We start from the raw sequence: 17,437 nt of genomic DNA on the forward strand, positions 1-17,437 counted from the left end.
CACTAAGGTCCACTCCACTGGAAAATATAGCGCCCATAGATATAGCCATAAGGGGTATGAGCTTTCCGAATGCCTTGCACACTTTAATTTTATACCGGATCTTTTGGATGATGTAGTCGCAAAACCGAACTGTGGAGGCTTTTTCTCCGCCACCACACATACCTGAGAGAGAGTACTTGTAGTTAGTGAAGGGGAATATTATCAGAAGCTTTAGACTCCGTGACTATTGCAGTGTTTTTCAAGCCAAAGCCTCCATTGAGGTAATATCCACTCTGATAGCATGGTGACAAAACAAGCTTTGAACTCATTAACCGTGCCTAACCTCGTTTACAATAACATCGAGTCCTTTATGATAAGACTAGTGCCGCTATCAGTAGAATGGGTACGGATTGGTGCTCTCCTTTCCTCATGAGTTCTATCTCAGAGTAGCTGGGATTCGTAGGGTGAGGACTGCGCTACCATTGGTTCATACGATGTCGTAAGATCTTTTTGTCTTAAGGTCGATTATAAGAGATTCAGTGAGCTATTTGCCCTTAGTAATTTTAGCCTTTTCCTCATTGTGGCCGCCCATTGCCCTGTCGGCGGCCAAGCTATAAGGTTGAAAATCTTACAGCACAACAGCGGCAGAAGCTGTATGGTGGTAGAAACATCTCAACACTTCCTTCTTTATTGTCATGCGTTTGCGATATCAAGATCTAAACATTTGGATGCCGACATTTTCAAATACACCATCGACCTGTTAGCTATAGATTTTAAATATGTAAGCAAATTTGTATGAGCTACGAGGTGCATTGCTGACTTATAAGATCAACGTTACTATACGAGTTCTATTTTTATGGCTTCACAAAGAACTGCATATGCGACCTCTAGATCAGCTATCGACCCCAACCTAACCTATCCTAAATATTGCCGAATAGCTTTTTGCAGAAGTTCGCCAATGAAACAACGGATGTTATATTTATGTTGAAGTTGCAATTGTCTCTGCTTCGAGCAATTCAGGTTCAGCGGTATTATTCAAGGTCCGAACATACTAATTGGAATATTGCCTTCGCAATATTCACTAGCAGATATAATAATATTTGTAAATAGAAACTATGTATATTGCAACTGTAAACCCACTGAAAATTAATTTCTACAAAAGCAAATTCAGTGCGCCAGTTGCTACCATTGTAAACATATGAGCGAGCATGTGAAACGACTCACAGTGTGGCAAGTTCCTGGAAGCTGCGGCCGAAAATATAATTAGTTAGTGGAAATGTTTGTCCGTAGACTTTTCATGCTAAAGCTAACATACATTATTAACCGAGTTCCTTGAATTTCACCACATAAGACTGAAATCGTTTTTTTTTTTTTGAGCATGTGGATAACCGCAAACTAAAATGTTTTGTGGTGAATTTCTTAAAGCGATGTTAAACTGACGACAAGTTTATTAAGATTTTTCTGACTAAAATGGGTACTGTCATAGTTTAAAGACTGTCCGGTATATGTAATTGATATAGGCCCGTACTAACTAACCAAAAGCTGTCAGCTCTATAAAAATTCATAAATAATTATTACAATGTTTACGGTCGTCATGGTGGAGAAGTACCTGGCTACACTTGGAATCTCCAAATCGAGCTGTTTGGTGCCAATTTCAGATTCCAAGTGTAGCTAGGTCCTTCCTCATCTGGTATTTCCAATGGAGTGGAGGTCCTTAGTCTTCCTCTGCTTCCTCTGGCGGATGGTGTGTCGAACACTTTCTGAGCTGGAGTGGTTTTGTTCATTCGGACAACATGACCTGGCCAGCTGCCTTTTAATTCGCTGAACTATGTCAATGGCATCGTATATCTCGTACAACTCACCATTCCATCGAATGTGATAACCATAAATCTTCCGCAGAACGTTTCTCCCGAAAACTCGTAACGTCGACTCATTAGATGTAGTCATCATCCTTGGCTCTACACCATATAGAAGGACGGAAAGTTTCGGATTAATTGCTTCTAATACAGGTCTCCTATTGACTTCTCTGATGTGGTGCTATAATCCTTGTTCTATAATCAGTTTGTTCGTGAACTCCATAACTCCTTTGAAAAGGCTATTCGCTAGTGAGGCTACTTTTGTTGCAACTATTTAGTGATGGCTTCTGGTGCTTTTACAGCTTCCTTTTTAAACTATTGACAACTTCAAAGAACTTTTGACCGCACTTGCAACACTGTACGGCGGCTATACTCCGCGCATTCCTGTATCCTTGTGGCATCTGGCAAATACACTGATGTGCTAGATAAATGAACAGGGCAGCCAGAGAGCGCGTAACGCTGAGACAGAGCGCAGTATCTGTAAGACGGAGTACGCAGTGGAGGCTGTACACAACACTACCATCAACATGGCAACTTTCAACCGAATGCCAAACTGTTGCGGCAACCGCAGCAGTGGCGAGCCGATGATAGACGACGAATGAATATGCAACAGAGAAGAGCCATGGAAGAAGCTGCGAGCCGTAAGCAGATGGCAAGGGAAAATGGCAGCAATAATCATTAAGGGAACAAGGGAGTTCAACGTAGTCAAGTGTCATCGTCAGTTACAGCAGCAACTAGAATATAACTAGAGAAATACTTTTAACAAGCAATAAATGCAGCCAGCGCTTTCAAGGGGCGCCAAGCCGAGTAGCAACACTAAACAAGTTTGTGTCAATCTAAACGAATGTGAATAATATAGCAGACAAAGTGGAAATGGCAGCGAGATCAGCGCGACGGAAGCGGAGGCGCGCGCTCCACTGCGCTAGATATCATTTCGAAGCGCTGTGGGTGTGGGTGACTGAAACAAATGCGAATGGCACATCCATTTTGCATCGACAATGCCGCAGCGAGTCGGAATTTGTTTCCAAACAGGGCGCGACGGAGCACAGAGCCTGGCGGTTGGCAGTTGACTGTGCCGTTGACAGTTGCGCGCGGCGCGACGGATTGCCTGTTTGCCTGCCTGCCAGCTTAACGGCCGTGGTGGTGGCGGGGCGAGCGAACGCGCACTACAAATGGGTGAAAGTTTCCACTTTCCAGCATTTTTGTTTCAGCTTTCGCCATTTGATTTGTGATTATGTTGTTGCTTTGGAATTCTATTTTACTATTCCACTCTTTTGTTTTTGTTTGATGCTTGTTGTTCGTGGACCCGGCAGCAGTTCTGCCAGTTAGTTTGTTGCGGACGAGTTTTATTGTGGATGATGGCGCATTTGGTATGTGCGCGGCGGGCGGCCGGTGACCCACAATGACAGCAGCCAGTCTAAACTTGGTCATTGAAGCGGCGTGACCCACACACATACACACACACTCACCACTCATAAATCTACTTGAATGCGAGTTGCTGGCGGAATGAAATGCATTTTATTTGCCTTCGGACAAGTGGTGAATGATTGGTTGCTTGCAGCGCTGTGCCCGCCGCCCAACGAGCACAACAAAAAATTGCGAAAATTGCGAAACTAACTCTACAGTCATTTTCATATTGCGCGCTTGGTTAGCGCAATTGCAAAAACAATCTGTTAAATACATGAAGCAGTGTTCCGACGAAGCGGATTGTTGCGCACGCAATTTAATAAAAAAGAATTATTCGCAATCAACCGCAACGCACCCGAAACACCACAACAACTAAGTTGGCTTAATTAAAATTAATAGAAGGTTTGGAATTTGCGAAAGTTCACTGCTAACTCGTGCAAAACACGAGTTAAATTGACGCTTTTTAGACGGCTCTGGAAGGCGTTTGGGCGTTCAAATGAGATTTGCGTGACAATTGAATTGTTTCTGCATTGTTGCGGCAAATGGTGGCAAGGAAAGGTTTTTTTGCGGCAGTCATATTTAATTCCAGTTATTTATACACTTGCTGCTATATTTAGAATACTAGTTCCTCGGTGTCAGAAATATTAATCAACTTGTTGTACAAAGTTTTTAGTTGAAAGAAGGTTAGAAGCATTTGTTGTTATTGTACAATGGTATACAATCAATGTTGTTCGAAAACTCTTTCTAAGAACTAGTTATTTATAGAGCTTACAAAATAGCTTTAATGGGCATATAAATTCTTTTTAGTGCTATATACTCATTTATATTTTTAATACTGCACTCAATTGCGAAGATGAATTTGATTCCGTTACTCACTTGAAATGATATGTTCCATTTTCGTAGCCGAAAAACGGCACCGTATACGTCAGCATCCAAATATTGCCACCACCGCAGTCATAGTAAGGCTTGGACCAGCGCCCGTCCTCGTATTTTACTGCCAGCGTGTCGTCCTCAACGCGCTCATCGGTTTTGTTGGAGTAAAGATGGAAAGCTAAAAATAAAAAAGGAAACAAAGAGTAAAATTTAAGAGAATTTAGTATAAAAGGAGATAGATAGAAAGCAAATGTCAACAGTAGTTTAAAATGATTTTCACCTTTTGAAAAAAAAACACTGTTATATAGAATAGGCTGGGTGAAATGGACTGGGGAGTGTTCAAGATCACAAATATAAAAAGTTTTTCTCATATTGTCTTCTACTAAAATTAATGAGTGAGTAGTGGCCAATAAGCCCAGTCTACAATAGAAAAGTAATTAGAATTTTCGACAGGGTTGTGCGCTGGATTCGGGACCCGCTACGTAATAACACTACCAATGGAAAGAAGAAAACGCAGAATAACTCCCGCCAAAAAGTGTTACTGTGGACTGGCTGGGTCATGTCAATGTATGAACGAAAATACTCCAGCTCTGAAAGTCCTCGACGCAGTACCCGCCGGCGGAAGCAGGGGAAGAGGAAGACCTCCACTCCGTTGGAAGGACTAAGTGAGGAAGGACTTGGCTTCGTTTGGAATCTCTTACTTTTTGTAACTTATATGTAAAGTTGGTTCAATTTCATCGACAATAAATGCACAAAAGTGTTCAGAATTCCCTCCTCATTACTATTCTTTTTAGGTGAAAGACTATGTACAGCCAAAGTTAAATTGTGCTCCTTTTAATACGTGGTATGTTATGGCCCAGAAGCGGTACCCTCAAAGCTTCTCCCAAGCGCCGATGGGCTTTTACTACGAGGAATGCCTGCCAATGAACCGTCTTTGATCTCTTGCTCCACATTATTCGAGTAATTTAATATTCATTACAAGAATTTTCGTACGCCTTTAAGCTTTTACGAAATGAATAAGATTTCCGGCAATCAACTACATCCATTTGGTGCGTGGCGGTATTGCAACATCCATCACAAAAGTATGTACATATGTGCGAACGCAGCGAACCGCTGGAAATAAAGGAAAATATTTACTTTGTGCCTTCGGCCAAGTCATTGCGTAGAAGAAATATTTTCGTTGCGTCCCCATGTGGTTTATCCATTTGAACGCGCTTCGTACTATTAGTTGCGCATCGGTGCATCTCCACCGATCTCTGTATATGTGTGTGTTTGTGTACAATAGGGTCTCATCTATTTATGTTTTACAAACAAAGAGCCAAAGTTCAACTGAAAGTTCAGTCCAATTCGTCAACAACTTTAGGCAAAACTTTAGCTTGAATTTCGAAATTTTAGATTCCCTTCACACCCGCCACTCCATTAGTGCACTCACGCACAATCTCAGAGACAATCTCGCTTCTCGGGGGAAGCGCACGCACTCTCCGATGCCCCAATGCAGTCCCTATTGGCTATTGGGACAGCAAGTAAGTGTCAGTGTTGCCGGCTGTTTGACAAATATATGGAGCTCCTGTCACCGTGAGTTGTTTGCGAGTTTGCTCGGCGCTCTGTGCCCCGAAGTTCGCTTTCGCTGCTTCTGTTTTTGTGTTGATGACATTTTTCATTACGAGATTTCAAGTTGTTGCTCTTTGATGTCAATAAATGACAACAGCCATTGCCATAACTCAAGCTTAGCGCACACGCACACATCCGAAGTGCAACTTTTTTGGATGGCAAAAGGACAGAAGAAAGCACATGTGATTGCACACATGTCTGCTCTTGTGTGTGTGTGCGTGCGTAACTGTTATTGGTTTCGGGAGTGACGTTTTGGGTAAAGGGGACTTATCAGCCAAGTTCTCAGCGGTGGCACTCATACACACGCGCATGTAGACGAGAGAGAGTTTGCCTTCCATCCTCCTGGCCACCTCGGCTCAATTCATTTGTTAGACTGCTGACTGGAAAACTTTTATCATTTTCTGCACACTTCGATTTCTCAACTACGAATATTGATGGCTCGAACTGGGCGACTTTTGGGGTGCTGGGGTATATATTAGCGCGAGACTGGTTTCTCTTCACCCTCACGGCTAAATATTTCTATTATTTAAAAGGATGTGTACGAAGTTTGAGCGAAGATGAAATTTATTTGGTCATGTATTAACATTAGCTAGCTGTTGTTTAACTGCTGAATATGGTTTAGATAGTAAAAGTTATAGAGTGCGCTGAGCTTTTTTAAAGCTTTTCGAATCGAGGCTTTCCTTACAAGTCCCTGCAACTGAAGGACACAGCTCTTAACTATGTAACAACGTGTTCTTTATCGTCAAGAAATACAAAAGGGCTGGAGATGTCTAGGAATTTCAGTTTCCCATCCCTCACAAGTGGTTCTTTACTATCTTGAGTGTTTTCAAATATATATTTGCTTTTGCAATGATTGACATTTGTTATTGTTTGACAACACATATTTTGCTTCCGACGTTCGCAGCATTTTTTTTCCTCTTTCACTTCCTTTTCATGCCATTTACCGATTTTGCTTAGTTGTGTTCGCTAGTGAATATTAGTTCTAGTTAAAGTCTCATAGCGAACTTTTGCAAAGCATATGTACCATATTTGCCTGTGTGATTGTGACTTTGTGCGCAACACAGCGAAATGTTGCGACTTCAATGATATCACTTTTCACGTGATTTTTTTCTTTCACCATCGATAATTGCACAGAGTGCACGTCTAACAGGTTTGTTGCTGAAGTCGACCAATCTCATTAATTAAGTAAATATTCAATTAATTTAAGTGCATATTCAACGAGCTGAGCTGTCTTAATACTGTCATTTAATTTTCTATGGAATTCATTTTCTACTGTACTTTTCAGGGCAAAGTACTTTTATTTGTCGTTTTGAAGATAACGGTGAGTCTTATGAGGAATACTGTAACATAATTACTGCTTGGTGGGAAACACATGTTCTGACCAAATTATACCGGAACCAACCAGAGCAAACCCCTTAAGAGGTTAGGTGAGTTTCAGAGGTACAAGGAGGTACAAGGAGGTACAAGGCTTAAAAGTTATTTAAACAATTTTTTTTATATAACAAGCGTACGAGTATATTTCAAAAATATAATATGACATATCAAAGGTGCTTATTTGAACAATGTCTTTTAAAATTTTTGTATAAAAATGTTAAAAATTCAGCCGTTGAGGCCTTATCTACCTGGGTGTCTCACAAAAAAAGTTCTCTCGCCGTAGGCAGCAGCATTTATTATTAGTCCATTTTAAATTAACACACCAAAAATAGTCCGTTAGTACATATATAAATAAATCTCGTGAAATCTCTCTCTCAAAGGAAAACAAAAAAAATAAATTTTCATTCTTTCTCAAACAAAAATCTCAGTTTTTGGTTAAAGTTTCGCCATTCATTGGCTTAAAAAAAAAATAAGTTATAATGACAAAATAAAAAAATATTCGTTCAATAACTAGACAATGTTATTTTAAAGATAACGTTCCGAGAAATCGTGTTCACCGACTTCAAAAATGGATTTTTAAGAAAAACGCATTTAAAGTTGGTGCTACACCGACGTGGCCTGGTGGGCGAAACATCCCAAGGGTCTATCATTTAGAATTTCATTTGGATCGATTTATTATTTTGAGAGAATATTTTAAACATACGGTACAATTTAATACGACAAAGACCAAAAAATCGATTTTTTGAAATTTTCAAACCTACCTAACGCCTTAAGGAATTACGTGTATACCCTATTGCAAGCCACAAAAAGCACGTGTTTGTTTTTTCTTGTTTTGAAGCGACATTTCATTTAATAAATAAATAAAAATAAATTACATTTACATTTATAACTTCATAATAGATGATTCATTTTGATAAAAAAAAATTTGATTCTCCTGATTTCTTAGTCGACAGCATCTCCGCATAAAGGTGTCTGGCGGTGAGGTAGCTAAAAATTATATCAAATTCAAATCGAAAAACTATTTTCAATTTTAATTTTTGACAAAATGGCGGCAGAGTGACTTAAAATGTCGAAATTAGTGCCGAGGCGTTTCGGAGAAATTTTCGAGAAAAAAGAATTTAAGGTTTTGAGAACAAATTACATTGAGTTAAAAAGTTCCTACAAATATCCTCATATCGCCGAAATTATATGGCGGATCAACATCAAATTTCTGAGCTAAGTTTTCTAATATAATGATCAGATATAACCTATTAAGCGAACCCAGCAGCAGGTGTCAACACTGGAGCTTGTTACAACTTGAACATCCTGAATTGCAGCTAGCAAATGGCACAGTGACCATAAAAGCATATCGAAGATCAATAAGAATCAGAAGACCATTCACGCTTATAAACCTATCCATGAAATAGTTTTAATTAATCTATACGATAAGCCAATAACCTGTTGAATAAACATATTTATTTGACAGCCCGTAAATGTGATTAAATACTCATGTGGCAAACTGTTTGTTATAAAAATTAAATTTTATGTATAACCTTAAGGAAAAAATAGTGTTCAGTTAATACACAAAAAGCCGAAGCACTTTTTATTGGCAAATTGTAATTATTTCCATACATACATACACGCAAGTGTATAAAATGTAACATAAAGTCATTTCAGCGGACGCTAATTAGTCAAAATATAATCACTTGCATTTTTATCGAGTCTTGTTGTTGTAGTTGTTGTTTCGCTCACTTCACCATGGAAGCCAATTGAATGTTCGCGCAAAACAAAATTATTTTTATTCATTTCTGTTCTTGTTTGATTCCGCTAGACATACTAATTGGAAGAGGCGGCTTTTCAAAGCAAACACATAGATACGTTTATTAAGGTGGGCCAGAAACAACTATAAATGTTTTCTCTTAGATACCAAGAAAGTATCGTTCGAAATAAAAAAAAATCAAAATAACATGTCAACTTGCTTGCAAGAAAACTAAAATTCTCTACACAAATATAGTGGTTTCCATACAATAATTTCAGTTTGATGGCAGCTATGTGCCATAGAGTGTAAGAAAAAAATTAAATTTCCTTTGGCCCGCCCTAATGTTTTGAACCACATTCGAATGATATTGGCTTCCATAGAAAATTCAATAATCGCAACAAATTAAAACCTGCAATAGACATATCTACATTTATACGCAACTGCGATAGTATTTTCGACTGACATGAATGAGACAAAGCTCCTGAAGGCATCGATTTCATTTAATTAAAAACTCAAATTAATTTATCGCATCTGATGTCCTTTGTGAGCTTTGTGATTCGGCAATCTAATTAGTCAGTAATTAATGAATGCCTTTGAAATAGTTATATATTTCATGAACTAATTTAAAAAAATACAGTTTATAAATGAATAGTAGTCATAATTACACCCTAGATACTACTTAATGACCTCGTACTAGTTCGTATCTAAGGAAAATTTATACAATAACAATGCTCTTCACGAAATAAGCTTAAGCTTGAACCAGTAATCAAACTATGTAGTCCTGAACTAGTGCAGCACGAAAAGCAATTATCGAACTCACTTCTCAAGGAGGATGAGGCAAAACTCAATAAGTCGCACAAACACACAGAAAACAGTTGAGCAAATGCCCTTAATGCCGTTATGTAGGCGCAAGGATTCAGCGCAAGCTCACTAGGAATATTCGTGTGTAACATATATATACAGTTATGCAGGATATAACCGCAAACTCTGTTTCACTTGTTTGTGCTGCAAATTGTTTGCGGTTTTGAGGATAGAAATGCTTTTCATTCAATAGTTTGCTGCCGAATTCACCAGTGTTAGTGCATTGTTGTGGTCAAGATCTTCATTAAAGTGCGAGTTCATGGAATAGATAAATGTGAATACTGAGGCAAAGTTTTAGCCAAATATGATTTTAAGAGTATATATAACTTGTTCCCACAAAGTCAAATTTGGTGATTTCCGCAGAAAAGGGATTACTTAGGTGTTTGAGTACTTACCTGATACAAAATTTAATTTAAATTTTGTTGGAAATTTGACGAGTTGAAGAGTGGAAAAAACCGCTGGTTATAGTCAAGATTTCATACTGCAAAATGTGGCTCTTTCTAACTGAGAGTGCACTGAATCTTAAACCAAAAAAGTCTTCAGTCTCTCTTTAACATCAAACGGGTTGCTTATCCCATCTCACTCAAGATTGCTTCCACTGCCTGAGTGCGGACGAAACACACGATACAGTAGAATTATTACTGTTAAAATAAGATAAGTCTTAAATGTTTTCGACATACTACAATGCTGTTAATATATTTATGAAAATGTTATTTAAAGCTTCCCTAGCTCTCATAAAACTACAAAAACACACTTCTGCACACCGAAGACGGGCAGAAGTTTTAGATATTCAAACTTCTGTAATTGAAAGTTCTTTTAATAATATTCACCCACGTGCACTTTGCATTCACACACGTCGTCTTGGTGTTTGCTATTGGAAGTTTACACGATGCACAGAAATATTTAATTAATCTTAAGGGCCAGTTTGCTTGGTGTATGCACATGAGGAAACTTTCGAGTTTTAATATTGCACTATTGAAAAGATTTTTAATCAAACAACGAGCAACAGCCGCAACTTCTGTGTGCGAAATGTCCAGAAAATAGTAAAACATATTCATTTAAAATACATACGTAACTGGTGGAAAGCAATAGCTTAATGCGACCCAGCCGGAACTCGGCAATCGTTGCTTCTCGTTTGCTTCTAAGGCATCAAGTTATTTAGGATAAACTTAAATCATAACATAAGGCAAGTCGAAGTATCTTTAATGGAAGTAGGTTAGGTTAGGTTCAATTGCTGCTCCTCAAGACGTGGCTCGCGCTTGGATTATAATGTTTAGTTCTCGTGAAGTCATAAAATAGAATCCTTGTAATCAAACCTTATAAGTCGACAAAGTTCTTTGGGCCTAAAACAAAAACTGCCTAGACGTTTTATTTATGTATGTTGCCAGCAGCTCAGTAGGGAATCTGAAAGTGAGCGCTTTCAAGCGGTTAAGCTCTTGATCTTGTAAAACAATAACAGTCAAGAAGGAAGTAATGAGATTCTTCGACAAAGGCTTCTATTACAAGCTTCTTCAACTGACCTTCAGTTAAATTTTAAGCTCTACCGCTGGAAAACAGAGCAATGGTCAGTTGCAACTTCGACAAAAAATTTTAGTCTTACTGAGAGCGAAGATCACACTGAACATTTTGCGATCAATCTTGGGTCATAGTGATCTTACCGTAGGAAAGATTAACTATTTTTTTAATACCAGCAACCTCGCTTTAAAAAGCGCTGCAGTAGTCACGTAGCCCGAAAATGGAGTTAATAGATAATTCTTGCCTATATATCTCACCACCATTCTTCTCCCAAAAATTTGACCCATCCGTAAAGGTGCGGTTCCACAACCACATCTCCATTGCAGGTCTGTGGACTGAAAACGTATCGCCAAAATTTGGTTTTGGAGACTCCATAATGCAAAGTCCGGTATAAACTCAGACCTTGCAAGAGTTCCTGCGTGTTTAGACACATCTTCATTTAGAAATCCAAACTTTCTAATAACATCCATTTACTGCATTCCCTTTTCATACTTATTGAAGTTGGGCACTCGAGAGAGTAATTTTGAATTGTAAATCTGAAATTCCATTTTATTGTTCAATCGCCTTCACCAACATATTTTATTCCCACAGGGAACACACGTGCACATAACAACCTTGTTAAAGCAAATTTTCTTCGGTTACACGTTGTTGTTGTTGAACATCTTTAATCTGTTCGGAATGCAGTTGCATGAGTTCCTGTTTGCAAACTTTTGTTGCAAGCAAATTTAAATTAAATTTCGCTCTCGACTCGCCACTCGCCACACTTGGTTCACGCTCTGTGTGTTTGCCCATATTTATTTTATTTTTGCCTTTCCTTTTTATTTTCAGTTTACCTTTTCCTTCTCTTTATTTACTTTGTGCATGGGCAGTGCTGATTAGTTGCCATGGCGTTGCTGACACTGTTCTGTTGTTGGTGTTGCTGTTGGTCACGGTTTTTGCTGGCGCGCACAAAGTGGCTCAAGTGTTATGCAGTTATGCACATAAACGCTGAAAAGGCGCCAGTAAAGCCTTTCGTAATTTTTTTTAAAAGGAACTTTTTCGATTGGCTTTCCATTTTTTGGGTTTTTAATTGTCGCTCAGGTAGGAGTTTCTGGGAATAGTGGTTACTCAATGAATGGATTTTTCAACGGCGCAAATATAATGAACTAATGGACAAATTGACGTCTATCTGGCTTAATATTGAAAAAAAAACTATTTTTTTGTCTTCTCTTGCTGAAAGGTATTCCTGGTAGTCGGATCACCTGTCATAAAGATAGCAAAATTACTTTTTTCGAAGTTAAGTACCTATTCACAATTAGTAGGAACGATATCCGATCATTTAACATCGAATATTTATTTATTCCATGTGAGTAATGCTAGGCCACAAAATGTATTAAATCGGACTGAAAATATTGCTATAGACATATTTCGATGGCAGCGACATCTATCGGGTAGACTTTTTACTCAAATATTTAATTTAATGTCAGATATTTGCGATTCCTGTAAACAACTGTGCCGGGACCGGGATATCTATATATACATATATGCATATTTAATACCTTTGATAAATTGAAAAAATCACTCTCTCATTCCACTTTTCAACATATTAAATGCCTTTCGCGTTCATCACTCTAAACGGATTGCATCAATTTCTTTTACTTACACTTTAGGTATTGCTCGTTGCGGATAATCACTTTTTCGGCGTTTTTTCGCGCTTGAAAGAACCATTCGGACGTGTTGCCGAGATAATGATATTCCATGGAGAGGTCCTTGGCCAGTATAGCGCCCAGGTGTGGGGCTGGCAGACGATAGGCGAACGGGCAGAAAAGTCCCGACTGCGAAGGATGCTCATTCCAATCGAAACAATTGCCAGCGGCAAAAATGTCGTCGTCGAATTCGACCATCGAAAGCACGGAAGCGTGCAGCAGATTAACGTCGGCCTGCGCGGCCGGTGCAGTCATCTTGAAAATTCTGCAAAAATGCAAATGAAAGTAATAAATTACTAAGCGTGATTTCGCCAAATGTATATATGCATGTAAGTATATGTAGATGTATTAGTGTGTATAAATGATAAAGATAATTTATGTTGCGTATACGCCCTGCACACTGGGAATGCTGGCAAGTTAGGCTGCGCGGTAGCCAATTACCCCAGTTCACAGCATGTGAAAATTGCCACATTTACCAGATTTCACCGTTATACAACTTTCAACATAAGCGGAAGCACCGCATACGTCACACGCATGACGGTAAAATAGAAGGAAATAGACTTGTTGAAAAATCAGAATCCTCACTATATTCATGGGAATAAATTGACATTTTCAAAAGTCAATTTGCCACGCGAAGTGGCAGATGCGAAACAATTCCGTTGCAAAAAGCAAGGCAAATGCGCTTATTTACATTTAATTATGCTAATGTGCAACACTCATAAATTGCGAACGCGCTGCAACACTCGTCGGATGCTGTAAACAAGAAAAAAAAGCAAGAGAAAAGCAAAAAACAACAAAACAAAACAAAGAAAAGAAAAAGTAAAAAAAGAGGAAAAAATGAAAAACAAAAGACCGCCAGCGTAATGGTAAATAAACCGCTACATAACCCCGACAATCAAGTAATCGAGGGCCACAATAGGAAGCAATGCGAATTCACAAGTGTCGGAGAGCGGGCGGTAGACGCTTGGCGGAGTGAGCATGGAAATAGCTTACAATTAATGCAGATTAAAAATAAACTGTGTCGCTTGACAGAAGCAATTAGTTTGATTGAAATGCAAGTAACGCCTGCGCTAATTTGACGGCTAGAGGATCTCTGCTGCCAGGCCAGAGGAAATTTTTTCCATCAATGAAATATGTACGAAGGTATTTACTGAGAAGCTTGCTTGTGGTTTTGCTTACATTCAATTTAAATGCTTCCATTCTCTTGGAAGAGTATTTATTGAATGTCACTATTTTTATATGCCTATTTATAGTTGCCGGTCTGTATTTTTACTGCGAGATTTATTTCTTCAGAAAGTGTTTACTTATTCATGAATATCTATTTTGTCTTCTTCAAAGAAATCACTCCCAGATACAAGTATATTGAACTTCTGCCAACGTCTTTTCCAATCCTCAAAGAAATAAAAAAGAAATTTTTAGATCTTGTTTAGCTTCATCTTTGATGCAAATTGTCGTCATCCTTTCATTGGCTTTAATATTGGGAACGAGTAAAAGTCAGCGGCGACCAGGTTTTGATGAATACGTATTCATTATTCTCCGTATGACCCTTTGGAAAGAACAATCTGGGTCATCGTGGACTGAGTTCAACGTCTCTTGAGCAATATCAACACAGAACTGTTTCTGTTCGTAGGTGAACAATTCTGGCACAGATGTCATCGTTGAATATCTGGCCTATATGGCGACTGCGGCAGCGTTGGGATGCCAGCCTTCGTTATGTAGTTGTTCACAAGAAAAGCGGTGTGAGACAGGGCGTTGTCGTGGAACAACTTCCAATTGGCTGCGATGTCTTTCGGAACCGATTGATCCTTAGTTTGAATCTCTTCAGGACTTCCGCGTAAAACTTGGCATTGACTGCTTGTCCAGGAGAAACAATTCATGGTGGACGAGACATGAAACACAATAGCTGGCAAACACTCAAGCTGACCGACCTTGGCAGCATAAGTAGGGCATATGAATACCAACATAACGCCATAAAAAATCGAAAATACATAACCCGCAAAAAAGCAAAGCTCGCGATACTTTTTTACCTCGTCTCCTATTCAGGGTATAAAACGATCATGTCTCAAACACTCAATATAACTGTTCATGTCTGCAATGCTTGTATGTTCATGCAAGCAAATGCTCTATAAATTCATATTTGACTCCACTTGGTTAGACATAACATCTTTTCTGAGTTCCTCGAACCCTAGTGCAAAGCCATCAACATAAATATTAGTCCACATATAATTAAATGAATTAAATGAGGGTTTACAGCTACCGCAAAGCCACTGAAATATGGCAAGTTATCCTGCTCCAAAGCGTGCTGATTCCATGCCAAAAGTTCATACAATTTACTCAGATATTTCATGCAATTATTATGCGGAAATAAAATTAAATTAATGGCTTCAGCTCAACGGGAAACGGCAAAAAAGTTCGTCGTTCGCAAGAAATTAAAAGTTCTCCGAGCGCAGAAGGCACGTATGTGCATGTGTGTGTGTGTGTATAAGCTGCAGCAGAAGCTTTTTGTCTCCGCGCCATACGTCATAAATCTGCCGGCGCTGTAAATTATCCGTTTTTTGTTGTGGTCGCCGGTTTAATAAGCGCTGCAAAGGAGAAAAGCAATATTTCACACACTCCACACACAGCCACACAGTGCCCGCGCCTTCGACGCTTTTTACCCGTGCACTACTTGTGTTGTTACTGTTTTCTTGTTGTTGTTTTTTTGGCATTGTTGCTGCTTAAATTATGATAATTAACTGTGCTTGCCAACAGCAAATTACCGCAACATAATTTAAAACGAAAGTGAACTCTTCCTTTGTCAAGTTGCTTGTAATTACCATTGGCTAACCAAATGTAATCACCGGGAGGCAACTTTTTTTCTCCGGAACTGATTCTCATGCCTGCAGTGTCTTCGCAGATCAACTTTATAGAGTTTCTAGTTAGTTCCGAGGAAAAATTTAATGAAGTTGGCAACAGCTGCGAAGCTCAGCCTTCCTAAAAAAGCGCTGCTGGCTTTGCTGTTTCTGGTAATTGACTATTAGAGCACACCATTTAACGGTGAAACTCAGTGATTTTAGTGAATTCAATTTAAAGCATAGACGGTAGCTGCAGTTCCGGCGCCAAGTCCTAGCTGACACACTTTAAGACACTCTTGCCTTGCACATTAACACTTAATCCCGCCCCAGAGAGCTGCTCGAGAAGCGTGCGTTTGTGCGCAATTGAGATTTGCTGAAACAAAACCTCGAGTGACGTTACTAAGACACTTCACTTGCAGTCACTTCAACTACTACTTGCCGACAAAAAATAAACTAGAAAAAGATTTAAGCTGCAAAATAACAAAGGAAATGGCGAGTGAGCGTGAGTCTAGATTGCACGTACACAGTTGCAAGTGTTGAGCGCTCCGGTCCGTGATTCTACTTTAGATTGATGCAAATGCGCACCGTCGTTACTTGCGAAACGCACACATGAAGGTAGGTGTGTGAGGCGCCCACTAGGAAAACTTTGGGTAGCCAAAAGCATGGAATTTGCAACATAAATAAATGAATTTTCAAGCTAAAATGCCAAGTCAATGGAATGAAATGTTAACTGATTTTGTTAATTTTTTTCACAATTTTGCTTAAGCCATACTAAAAATTTATTCTTGTGGCAAAAATGTACGAAAATGATCACCGATGCGAGAAGCAAACTAGTCACAAACTAGTTACAAATTAGTTACCAACTGGTTACCAAATATTTTTTAGTCATTTATATATTTGCTCTGCCGTATGGACCTAAAATATGACTGCAGCAACCAAGAGATACGCTACAAATAGTGGCAGCAGCTAGACAAGACTCTCTCTTGTGGATGCTTAGTCGTAGTATGCATCCATATTATATAGAACATATATCAACTTTCGTGTAAACATCATATATATGCATTTACTGTATGTATGTCTTCGTATTAAGCGTCTACATAGTGAATAGCTGTAGAAGAAGCTCTTAGGAAACTAACTGTTTTGCAATTCGCAGGCACACTTTAATCCTCTTTGAGCGATTTAGATACAAATGGTGGGAAAGTGAGCTATTTAGGATGCAGGTACTTCTTACCAGAAAAAAATGTGTTGTTTGCGCATGCAATCTGAATTGGCGAGTGAGGTGCAACATTTCATGCAAAAACATAACATATGTATACTGCACTTATGTTTTGAGAAATTGAAAAGAACTTGGTGTTCGCTGAAGCTACAGGGTGAGCTATAGGCAAACTGATCAAATTTTGTTTACAACAAAAACATTTTTTTTTCTTAAATTTGTACCACGAAAAGTTTGTCTGGTGAATTTTAACTTGAAAAAAGAAAAATTAACAACAAGTTTGCTTGAAATTTTGGGGAGTCTACTTTATCAAGATATAAGTAATATAGCGACTAAAAATATTCAGTGAAGGCCATGAATCTCTCGAATAATGACGATAACATCGAAAAAGTTATAGAAAGAGTGCTTCAAAATCGTCTTGTTGGCATCAGAGAGATAACGGAGGACCTCCACATCTCTTACAGTTCGATGTGGCTCATTTTGGTTAATGT

General features: G+C 38.8%; 1 protein-coding gene across 1 annotated transcript in view; it reads right to left on the minus strand.

Annotated features, from left to right (window-relative positions):
- The window catches only part of LOC105230709 (uncharacterized), a 147,383-nt gene that overhangs the window by 39,076 nt on the left and 90,870 nt on the right, over positions 1 to 17,437 (minus strand). Inside the window, exons 3-4 of the mRNA XM_049451604.1 lie at positions 12,857 to 13,164; positions 4,119 to 4,293 (exon numbers count right to left, since the gene is read on the minus strand). Coding sequence (XP_049307561.1) covers positions 4,119 to 4,293; positions 12,857 to 13,164 — 483 coding nt within the window. The remainder of the gene's footprint in view (positions 1 to 4,118; positions 4,294 to 12,856; positions 13,165 to 17,437) is intronic.

The sequence above is a fragment of the Bactrocera dorsalis genome, chromosome 3 (assembly GCF_023373825.1).
Source record: "Bactrocera dorsalis isolate Fly_Bdor chromosome 3, ASM2337382v1, whole genome shotgun sequence".
NCBI lineage: Eukaryota > Metazoa > Arthropoda > Insecta > Diptera > Tephritidae > Bactrocera > Bactrocera dorsalis.